Source organism: Urtica dioica, chromosome 11, assembly GCF_054948205.1.
Source record: "Urtica dioica subsp. dioica isolate 48M chromosome 11, U.dioica_male_clone48M_v1_H2, whole genome shotgun sequence".
Classification (NCBI taxonomy): Eukaryota; Viridiplantae; Streptophyta; class Magnoliopsida; order Rosales; family Urticaceae; genus Urtica; species Urtica dioica.
Window position 1 is genome coordinate 16,743,867 of NC_142766.1, and position 12,290 is coordinate 16,756,156.

Genomic DNA, 12,290 nt, shown 5'->3' on the forward strand with positions numbered 1-12,290 from the left:
GATATCAAAACATCATAAGAATTTTGATACATTAATAGTCTACTTGATGAATTTCTATATCAATCCATTAATAGTCTACTTGATGAATTTCTATACATTAATAGTCTACTTGATGAATTTTGAGATTAACTAGTTCATACCATTTTTCCTTATTTCTTTAAAGTTTGAATAATTATCATAATCTTAATTAAAGCTAACTATTTAGATATTTCATACGTTTCTTCTTAAAAAAAGTAAAACTATATGAGTACCATGTACCGTGATCAAAAGATATCAAAACATCATAAGAATTTTGATACATTAATAGTCTACTTGATGAATTTCTATATCAATCCGTGATCACAATTCACAACATCGTAAAGCAGTTAATTATGAGAAAAAATAAAATGAAATTCTCGGAAATTATGATCTGGTTGTCATAATACTTTCAAAGTAAAAAATTTCAATGGCTATTATTTATCTAATGCTGTCTAAATTATAAAAAATCAAACTTTACTATACCTAGTTTGTTACAGAAGGAAAAATCTTTGACGCTTAGGCTTACGTCATTTAGAAGAAAATTGACCGGTCGTTTATCTACCTGTTTTCTATTGGAAGTGAATAAGAAAAGTTGAAACTACATGTTGGTGGTAAGTAAGACGTAACGTAAATGTGGATTCAACGACCTTAACGATAATAAAAAAATTTAAAAAAAAAAAAAAAAAAAAAAAAACGGAAAAGCTTTCTGCAAAACTCGCAGCGACGCTATCCATTCCAAAAAATATGAACGTTTTCCTAATCGTAGGATAAAAAAAAACGCCACCTTTGTGCTTCTTCTGGTAAAAATATAATTCATCATCTCCTCTGAAAGTTGAGGAACTTGACCGAGAGAGCGTAGACCACGAAGAACAGGACATTGAAGCCGAGAAGAGCCGCCACAGAGACTCCGATCATCCCTGGTCCGAAGCCGAGGCTGACTTCAAGATACTCTTTCACGGTGCCCTCGAACCCGGGTCCCACGATGGGGGTGTCCACGTCACCAAGCTGGGAAGTGACGATCCCTCTCAGCGTCCACGCAACGGGACATAGATAGTAGAACCAAGCCCACCACACAGGGATGTTCTGTCAGGACACACGCGTGTAAGTTACGATCTAGTCATGGCATGCTTGCATGGGAAATATGGTTTTTAAGAGCGTCATTAGTGAGTGCTTACTGGTTTTGGGATGAGGAAACCGGCGAGGAGATTCCATATGGAGTAAAACGCGGAAGAGACGATCGCCGACAGTTGTTGAGAAGGCGTTAGAGCCACGGCCATCATTCCGTAGAAAGTGAAGTACGACAAGGTCAAAAACATGAATACCGAGTAGAGAGCGAATTTCACTGAAAAACAAAACAAAATAATCTCGCTTAGAAAAAAATTATATCATGTTAATGTAACAACGGGATTGTACAAAGTGATACCAAATGTTCTTTCGTAGTGGATCATGGTGTAAGTGATGACGGCATAAATTATAGACTGCACTGCAATGTAAGGGATCTCCACGAGGCCCTGGATAGACAGAGAGAGAGAGAGAGAGAGAGAGAGAGAGAGTGTCATTCTTATTGATTACTTGGTATGCAAGTTATATATGGAAAAAATTGGGTGAAAAAGCTCTGCTTACTTGTGCGAAGGCATAAGGCAGCGGAGAGTACATTCCGGCCGCTCTCTCTCGGTAGAATACGGTTCTCTCAATCGAGATGATCGGTTGCACCGAAGAAGCATTATTCGTTCCGAGAAACAATACGGCTGAATAGAGAGCACCCATGACCATGAATAAATCCTGCGTCGAGTCTCTACACAAACAAAAAGCATATTTGTCATGTTTTAAATAAAATAAAATAAAAAGTGGATGATGAGTAACTAAATTTTGGGTCTGCGATTGCATACCTTTTGTTACCAACGTCCCAAAAGACGGTACCAAATATCAAGGCGCAGAGCATGGTGAAAAACAACCTCACGACGTTGTAATTGGGACTCCTCCAATATACCAGATTTTGTTTCCATAAACAGGTGAAGAATTGGGTCAGATTGTCCTGCGAATACTCGGTGGAAAATTTCAGGGGTTGTGAGTCCACAGCTGGAGTACTCAAGTTGACGATTGACTCTTCCACGTCCCTGAAAACAAGACGTGAATCAGATATGAGACGTAGAACAGCCTTAAAACATCAGTTTCAATCCTCGCACCACACACACACACACCTGAATTGTGAGGAATTGGTGTAGTGATTCGCAAAGTCTATGCCAACTCTCTCTTCGGAAGCTGGCGTGGTAACATCAAGCACCCAAGTTGCGGGATTGTAACCATTGGGAATCAGAGGAACTCCATTGATTGCCTATAAAATGAAACGAGGAAACTAACTTCTTACAAAACTTCTAAACCATGATGTAATGATGAGAAGCACAGCGTGTAAAATTCGAATTACCTGAAAGTAGTCGATCATTGTCTGCGAATGCAGGCCGAGTTTTCCTCCGTATATAAGCCGACCACCTCGTTTCATCAGAAGAAGCTGTTGGTACATCCGATTGTTAAGCAACCTAAAAGCTAAGGTAAACAAAAAGGAACTAAAATGTGTTTATTTTTCTGAGAGAGAGTAGAGACCTCATCAAATGCCTCAAAGATGTCAATGCTGGGCTGGTGAATGGTACACACGACGGTCCTTCCCGTGTCGACGGTGTTACGCACCGCTCTCATCACAATCGCCGCTGCTCGAGCATCGAGTCCAGACGTGGGCTCGTCCATGAAAATAATGGAAGGGTTAGCCACGAGCTCCACAGCGATGGTCAACCGTTTCCTCTGCTCTGTGGACAGCCCCGAGGTTCCGGGAAGCCCCACCAAAGCATCACGTAGCTTATCAAGCTCCACCAATCTCATAACTTCCTCGACGAACTCCTAATCAAATCCGAATCACGGGATCAAAAGATAGTTGAAACAAAAAAAAACGCAATCAGTCATTGAACTATTGTATTTGTAGCGTTTTGATCTCTTAAAAAAATTATGTAATTCACCACCTGAACAAATTGGCAAAGTAGCCCCCAGTTTTTTTTTAAAAATGTGAGTGGTCTCAAACGTGATCATGCTGCAAAAATTAAGAAAACACTAGTCATAGTAAATCAAACTCACTTTTCTTTTCTCTTTGCTGACTTCCTTGGGAAGGCGGAGAGAAGAGGAGAAGAGGAGAGACTCCTCAACAGTGACTTGAGGAGAGTGAATGTCGTTTTGCTCTACGTATCCAGATATCCTCGCGAACGTGCTTTGCTCTTTCGGGTAACCAGAGATTTTGATCTCTCCTTCGATGTAGCCACCGGTTTTTCTTCCGGCGAGCACATCCATCAGAGTAGTTTTCCCGGCACCGCTCGCACCCACCAAAGCGGTGAGAACGCCCGGCGAGAACACTCCGCTCACATCAGACAAAAGCTGCAACCTGCTTTCCGGTATTCCTTTCGAAGTCATTTCCTGATCACATTCACATTACTTATTTATTGTTCCGCTTTTGACTAAGGCTATGTTCGCAACATGAAAATCTCAAAATGGATGGAAAATGTTAGAGAGAAGAAAATGGAAAATGGATACTGAAGGATGGCCAACCTACCTTTGGCATATCAACGTAATAATTGAGATTGCGGAAAGTCATGGTCAACGGTTTAAATGGGAGAATCATTCCCTTCTGCTTGTTGTTGGCAGATTTTTTTGTTTCTGTCTGGCCTGACTCGGCGTTTTCAATTGAACTCACTGCCCGGGCCTTATGAAGAGCTGATAAGAGGCATAAGAGAGGGTATGTTAGAATTCACTAGCCAGTGCAGAGCTTTAAAACCAAGTAACTTTGGAACTTACGATTGAGGTACGCCAAGGCCAAAGTCACAACGTTGTTAAAAAGCACCGCATAAAGAAACAAAGCTCCGACTCCAATCCAATACCAATAATCACCGCTTGGCAGGCCATGGGAATGAAGGATATTGTACCCGACTGAGCTGTTTCCAATAGAAGATCTCTGCAAATCAAGGAAGGAAAAAAAAACATTCATTGTGCATTCATTTTCCATTATAAAGTAATTTTCTCATGGAGCAGAAAAGAGCAGAGCAGACCTCCATCCATCTTGTTGCAGTAAATTCATTAACGGAAATCGCGCGCTGCCCATAAGACAGCGGTGACAACCAAAAGGCCCAGATCCACCATGGCTTAATCATGTCTGAAATAGTACCCCAAAAAAATTAACCGTGAGCAAAATCCTTCAACAAATTAAATTTTACTTGAACAATTAAGTAATGTGCAAACCTTTCGGAATGAGAAATCCACCCAAGAGGAATATAGCGAGAAGGGCAGCCGATCCAAACGTATTGGAAATAACCATGTCTCTTGTCACCGATGCCAGCGTTCGGAAGAGACCCAGCGCCATTTGGTGAACAGCGAAGAGTAAAAGCATGAATCGGAAAAACCTGCAAACATGTTTGCATATTAGCGTGGAGGTCAAGAAATCCTATCATGACATGCAAAAACGCGAAAACTGAACCTTCCGGCACCGGGAGCGAAGCCGACAGTGTAATAGACGACGCAAGACCAGACCACGGCTTCGATGATCGAGTAAGGAACGCGCAAAAGCCAACTAGATAAGGACCAAGCCCACGCTGGGTGAAACAGATTGTCTCTCTGCTTATAAAACACCGGTAGCCGAGATATCATGATCGGTAGCTCGGAGAATCCATTGAACATCATGTGGACCATGCCGAAAAACAGGCAAGATAGGTACATGTTTCCTTCTACTTCGTTCACTGGGTGTAGAGTTGTTCGGAGAAACATCGTGCACGTTATCAGCCCAACAAACGCTACCTTTAGCAAACATAGGAGACTCGTCAATTTAACAAACCAAAAGAGTTATTTCTGCTTCATTATTATGGTTTGTTTGTTTACCTGCCCTGTTCGGAAAATGTACAAGAAACGGCTCCTCTTGATCAAGATAATTTCTCTTGAAAAGCATGCGTTGAACTGTTCCCACTTCGAAATGGCGTATTTTGATCTTGACAGAGCTGAAGGATGACTGTTGAATTTATCATACTGAGTGGAAAGACAGAGATTTGTCGATTTTCCAAACTTGGAATGTCTAAACGCTTCAGCGATTTCCAAAACGGGAAGAAAAACGTATGGTTTCGAAGGATCTGCCCAGTACCGAGCTTGGTCTCTTTTAGATGTTACCTGAAAACGATTAACGCAAGTAACTGTTGTTATCTGATCTCAGATATAGTTAAAAGACAGAAATAACCGAATTTCTTTAATACGCCAGCCGACCATTGTATCGTTCGAAGAGCTAGCTTAAGTGTCAAGTTATCTCTGTTTTTTTCTTTCCGTTTATGTGATATTATAAGAGCACACTTGAGTAAAAAGATCATCTAAGAAATATTCTGTTCGAGAGAAACTAGTGAGAAGTATAGGTAAAGACTTTAGAGAAATTGTAACATAATGGATAAGGTTCGAGGTTAGATTACTGCTACAAATTATCCATTGACCTTTTTTTTATCAAATTAGTTTCAAGGATCATGACCTCAGGTTGCAAGAAACACAATCTAGGGCTTAGATGATCTTGGAATATTGAAATAGCATACCTCTTGTAGAAAATCCGCTACACCCTTCCGCGGTGGGAGTCTGAAACCCAATGACTCAAAGAAGTCCAACACGTCTTCTCTCGGACCTTGATACACTATGTGTCCTTCAGATAATAGCACAAGATCATCGAACAACTCGAATGTCTCGGGTGCTGGCTGGAGAAGGGCCATCAGAACAGTTGCGTCCATCTGATGAACAAAGTTCCTTATGCACTTCACGATCTGAAACGTCGTAGAGCTATCGAGCCCGGTCGATATTTCGTCCATGAATAAGGTCTTCCTTGGCCCTACAGCCATTTCTCCTGTAGTGACTCTCTTCCTTTGTCCCCCGGATATGCCTCTGTACATCTCGTTGCCTACGATGGTCTCCGAGCATATATCGAGGCCAAGCACTCTCAGAAAGTAATCCGTCGCTACATTGTGCTTTTTACCAGCAACAGACGATGCCTATGCAGTAAGAGGATTCAGTCGAAAATTTCCTGTCAGGTAATAAGTATGAATGCAAAACCAAGCAAATATCAAAGATCATGAGAGCATCAACCTTCATGAACGCATCGATTTCTGGACTGGGACGAATGTTCTGCTCTGTCTCTAACTTGACGAGTTCTTTTACGTATTCTACAAGCAAAAAAGCAAAACTAGAGTTAGTCAGTGTTGAAAACTGTTTGTGCCCTATTCAGTTTATTTGAGGCTGTACACACCTGAAAAGCCTTCACTTGAACCTTGACACCGAGCCGCAAAGTCCAGAGTCTCGCGCACTGTTAGTTCTGCGATATGATTATCGGTTTGGCTGATATACGCAGAAGTCCTTTGAACACAAAATTCATCGAGCGTGTGGCCGTTGTACGTCACTTCTCCGGTTGTCTGACATTTAACAAACAATTTAGCTCGTTAATTAATTTACAAAAAATTGGCTACGTAAGCCACCCAAACTATATGAATTGTAAATTAGCCAACCTTTCGTAAATACTTTATAAATAGTCAACTTGCATACGTGGCAGCTTATTAACTACATCTTTTATATGTTTGGCTGAGTTAAATAAGTCTTTTACTAATCTGTTAATAAGTTAACTTGGCTAATTACAAGAAATTAATCAAAGATGGGTTATATCTCAATTCACTATAACCGTGTGGCTATATAATTTAATAACCCATTAATTTAAGCATGGTGATAGCTCAATTAAGCATGGTAAATAAAGTACATAAAACTTCGCTAAAACGTACTCATTACTTCCAAAGGACAACTAATTAGGACACAATAATGGTAAAAAAAAAAAAAAAAAAAAACCTATTTGGCTGGTATATCATTAATTCATCAAGTAAACTGCAAGGAACCACCTAAGATAACTCTTCTTATATTTTGGATAATTAATCAATAATGTTCATATCTAGCTCTTCTATTTTGGACGAGTCAGCACTCATCAGTATCAAGGAACTACTCAAAGCCATTATATATATAGATGTCTTTTTTAGTAAGACAACATTCAATTCAAGGTAGGTAAAAGGAAAGAAGAAAAAAATAAAGCCAAACGGCAAAGGTTAGAAAATAAAAATTAATTACGCAACTGGGGAATCTAAACATGTGATTATAAATGCAAATGAAATAGATATAGCAAGGAATGCTTACTTTTAAGGTGCTGTCAAGTTTCCCGGCAAGAGCTAAAAGCAAAGTAGACTTTCCCGAGCTTGGAGGACCTAATAACAAAGTCATCCTGAAAAAAAGAAAAAAAAAACTTAGAAACGTGAACCTATGATGAGATTTTTTATGGTAAACAAGCACAGGAAAATAGTGATTTTTATTTATTTTCATGAAAACGACCTCTCAGTTACATTTTTATCTTTCCATATAAGAACGTGAGTCGTTTGCTTTTTTAAGTCTACTTTAATTAATTCATCCATCAATTCCATTAAATGATGTGTTATTGACAAATAAACTTGACCATCATATATGAAACGTCTCTAATTATTTGCTAGAATTAATAACGAATTTTCCCGTCAAAAAATAAAATAAAATAACGAATTACAGACGTCTCTTTTACTATATTTTTCTGTATTTAGAACATTACGATCGATACTTTTAATACGTCGAGAACGCGAGTACATTGGCCATAATGTTATAAAAGACAACCACGTTATTATAAATTAATTTACACATTCTATTAAAAACGAAAAAAAAGTATTAATTCCAAACAAAATCTCTAAATTTGGCATTACCTTCCAGGTTTCACGATTCCACTAATGTTGTTCAATATTGTTAAGGAATGTCGCTTCGGTCGAAATAACCTCAAACTGGTAAATACATTCTGCATTACGATAAATGCATCGATAATGCTTTAGTTTTTTTTTTCACATTATAGTCACCATAAATTAATTACAAAAATTAATAATAATAAAGCAATCTACCTCTATAGCATCACGACTGAAATTAATCAGAGTAGGCAAAGCTCTTGAGCCAGTTTTAACATCAGCGACGACGTTCAAGTTCTCGAACCGCACTTCGACTTTTGGCACTTCCAATCCAACTCTTTTATGCAAATTAAGAAAATAATTATTGGATTGTTAAATACGTATTAACTATTTTTTTTTTTTACATCTAGAAATCAATTAGGTTTTACTAATGCGTAACAAAAACCTTACATTTAACGATGATGAACAAGGAAAGTTGTCAAAATCTCAGATACGAATACGACTTTCATAAAATAAAATTATAAAACCTTGCCATAAATAAGATAAATATTTATGACGTACCTGTCGAGGCGATCTTTAATGGCGGAAAGAAGTTTGTGATTGTCTTGATCGTTGGTCGCGAAGGCCTTCTTGACGAGAAGCTCGCGGCCATGGCGGTCGAGCTTCCTGACGTCAATCGTCTCCGTTCGGCCATCCTCGGAGGGCGATTTTCTAAGGAGAGCAAAATTTGATTGTTTCTGAGAAGGAAGTTCAGCGATCGCCGCCCAGAGAAGCTCTTCCTCGTCCTCCGCCGCGTTCGACGGCCGAGCGAAACTCTCGCTCTCTGTACCCACCTTGTACTCGTAGTACTCGCTTCCATTCGAAGTCGCCATTGGAATTTCTCTATGCTCTGATACGAATTGATTGAACCTCTAATTTTATATTACAAAAAATATATGATAATGAAATAATTAGGTTTTACTTTTAGCTGGCCGTGCAGTTCCGAGAGCGAAATCGATATAACAGAAAGAAGAAAGAAAGAAAAAAAAAATAGAGTCGAATCAGAAGTTTTTTTTCGTCAGGGTTTTATATCCCCGCGAATTTTGAAGCCGCATGAAATAACGAAATCACCCCTAAGTTTAGAGGCACGTGACGTGGCATGCTCTTAAAACGTGTTATTTATTTGTGCGTTGCTTCTAGAAGAAATCGTTTATTGCGGGAGAGGGAGTTAGTTATATGAATATACGGGATGTCCTGTTCGTTCGCTGTGCTTTTGCTAAAGGTCTTACGTCGTCGATTCATATACTATTCCATACAATATAATACAACATTTTTTCATGCAATTTAATAAATATTATTCCATATTATCATCACCCAATTAAATATTATTCCATGTAGATCGATTGTGCAAGTATATATTAGCTCGTTTCGTATTAGAGATCACAAAGTTACTTCGTTTATGGAATATATAGAGCTTTGCTCACGTGTCTTCTTGTTCATGTCAAGGGTTTGCATGTAATATTATGAACTTGTTGCATTTGAGTTTCAACAACGTACATTATTTGTGTTGTGCTTAATTAAAATGGTAATAATTGTGCGCCATAAATTTGTAATCGTTCATATGTACCGTATCTCATTATTAGATTACCAATGTTCTTCCAATAATCTTTCGAATTCAAAGCATTCAAATGACACCATAAAATCTAACCAACGTACGTGGTCAAAAATCCAGTAGACAATGAGACGTCAAATAAACCCGTGAGTATTTTTAAGACGCCATTATGAATGTTTATAATTTGTATTGTTCGTAGTTAAACTACCAAATTAAATTGTCACGGTTCCCGAATCTTGAATATTTAAAACTAAAAAAACACAATCCTTAAGACTTCGTTACATCGGAAGTTGATAATCTCTGATGGCATTAAAAAAAAAAAAGTAACCACTACTTAAACAGTTAATGAGATAAGTATGATGAGACTATGTACAGAGGTCAAACCCGAATTAAATATTATAAACTCAACGGCGTTTAGAAGCATGGAGTTATTGCAGTTCTGTTCATGAGAAACGTGATAAACCAGTGATTGGGTTTAAGTAAAGCTGTCATATACAACTCGATAAATGAGATCCCCTGGTCTCGTCCCATATATTTTGCGGGAAATGAGACTATCGGAACCGTAAAAAATGTTACCGAGAAATTCCGGAACCATTTTTCACGGTACCGGGAATTTCCGGTACTATATTTCGCGGTTTCGGGATTCTCATATTTATTTTTTTCATTTTATTTTAATCATGAATGCATTTTATTTTTTAAATTCTTATGTTTTCAATTAAAAAATACAACTTTAAAAATATGGTACTAAACGGGGATCCCAGTTCCGTCCCATTTCTCGGATGGTTCTGGGATAAAGTCCCGATACCACATTTCATAATACGGTTTTTTCTCATTTCTCATATGGTACAAATAATACGGAAAATGAGATCCTGCGGGATCTGTATGGTTATCTTTAGGTTCGGGTAGAGCTTAAAGCCATTGAGAGGAAGAAGTAACAACTCTATTATTGTGTTCTCATAAAAATAAAAATAAAATAAAAAAATAAAAAAAACCGCGATAGTAGATTGATCTAGTTGTAATTCCACACATACATCAGTTGAGAGATCCTGGATTCAAGATTCATAGACAGAAGATATGCATGTCCCTTAAAATTTATCTTAATTTATATAATTTTAATTAATATTTTCATCGCTAATATATCATGTAATTTTGATCAATAATATAAGTAAAGTGCTTGTTATTTAGTTCAAGCTATCAGACAAAAGCTTATAATCGTCAAAGCCAATAAAGCCATTACAAATAATATGAAATTAAACGGAAATGAAAATGCAATTACGTCGATAATATGAGACATGTGTAAATAAAAAATAGGTTACACATAGATTAGCTGAATTATTTGGGTTCAACTTCAAATTATAACGAACATAGATTACATAGGATAGTAATATAGCTATCCAGTCAAATTGAAACTCATATATATATATATATATATATATATATATATATATATATATATATATATATATATATATATATAAGTTTTATACCTAAATAACCACATATAAATTTAAATTTTAATAAATAACCAACATTCTGTTAATTTTACAAAATAGTCATTAACCAAAATAAACTATAATTTATAGACTATATTGCACTTCTTAATTAATTAATAGACGAAAAAACCGACTTAAAAAAAATCCAAATCCCGCAAAATTAGAATATAGTCATACATATATGACAACAAATCAAGAAGCTAACCCGGATATAAAAACTCAAATTAAAATGTCTTTAAATTACTCTCTACACCCTAATTTCGAACACAAGAACTTGACGCCATTGAAGAACAACTTTTTTTAGAAGGAGCAAACATCATATTGAAGATTCAAGGTATGTATGCTTGTCGTAATCATCCAGATTTAACAATTTGATTGCAAAATTAGGGTTTCAATTATATATATATATATATATATATATATATATATATATTCGAATTGTGAAATTTAAGTTTTGAGTACTGATAGTGTTATCGTTAATTTTTAATTTTACTTTAGATTTATAATCGATTAAGAGTTTTTGTTTATTAATAAATTATCCTAATCAGCCACTATAATTTCGTTGGACTATAATCACAATTTTTTTAAAGTTAGTACTGAAATAGAAAAAAAAAAAAAAATGAGATGTATGTGACGTCATTATATTTGGCTATTCATTTAAAAGATTATAAATGTTGGTTAGCTTGCAATTCTAATTTTTCATGTTTTTTTTGTTATATGTTTCATTAGGCTAAATTCAATTTTTAAATATTTCTACCTTTCACATTAATTTTGTTTTATTTTAATCCAAATTAACCTGAACCAAGAAGATAGTAGCCGAAAATGTAGCAAAAGATATGAATTGAAACTGAAATTGCTTTAAAATTTATATCTCTTTTGCTTATCTTTAAGAGCATCTCCAATGCAAACAACCAAAGTTACTTTGTTGTTTATGCTAATTGTCACATCATTTTTTATGCTTATGCTAATTGCCACTTTTGGCACCGATGCTTTTCATTCTTCTCATAAAAAATTAATAAAATATTAAATCAACCACTACTTTTGTTTGAGTGAGATTCAACTCAATTATATAAAATATTATTTTTTAGTACATGTAAAGTAACTTTAATTGCTTGCATTAGAGATGCTCTAATATATTTTTGGCAATGTGAGATTTCTTACGAGTCTTGAATTATGTTCCTGACAAAAGTAAAAATAAAAAATATATGATCATATTTTATATCGATAGCCCAAGCTACTTTTGCACCAAAATAATATTTCATTGACTTTATTATTGATTTCTTTTATGAAAAAAAAAACAGAAATAAAGAGATTAGAGTGCTTGTTTTTATTTTTCGTTTAAAAAATCAATATAATTGAATACCAATAAACAATAAACAAAATTTACTATGTTCGAGTCCCAGT

At 36.2% G+C, this 12,290-nt stretch overlaps 1 protein-coding gene across 1 annotated transcript; it reads right to left on the reverse strand.

Annotated features, from left to right (window-relative positions):
- Positions 1-803: 803 nt before the first annotated feature.
- On the reverse strand, positions 804-8,674 carry ABCG31 (pleiotropic drug resistance 3). The gene is made up of 22 exons (XM_089629905.1): positions 8,364-8,674; positions 8,019-8,139; positions 7,830-7,918; positions 7,243-7,327; positions 6,317-6,479; positions 6,157-6,233; positions 5,616-6,062; positions 4,927-5,208; positions 4,529-4,845; positions 4,294-4,454; positions 4,104-4,207; positions 3,853-4,009; positions 3,611-3,771; positions 3,142-3,474; positions 2,620-2,910; positions 2,444-2,527; positions 2,220-2,353; positions 1,908-2,135; positions 1,642-1,813; positions 1,442-1,529; positions 1,194-1,360; positions 804-1,101 (listed from the first exon to the last, which is right to left on the reverse strand). Exons 1-22 carry the CDS (start codon positions 8,672-8,674, stop codon positions 835-837), a joined length of 4,239 nt encoding a protein of 1,412 aa, XP_089486031.1. The 3' UTR covers positions 804-834.
- Between the last annotated feature and the right edge of the window lie 3,616 nt (positions 8,675-12,290).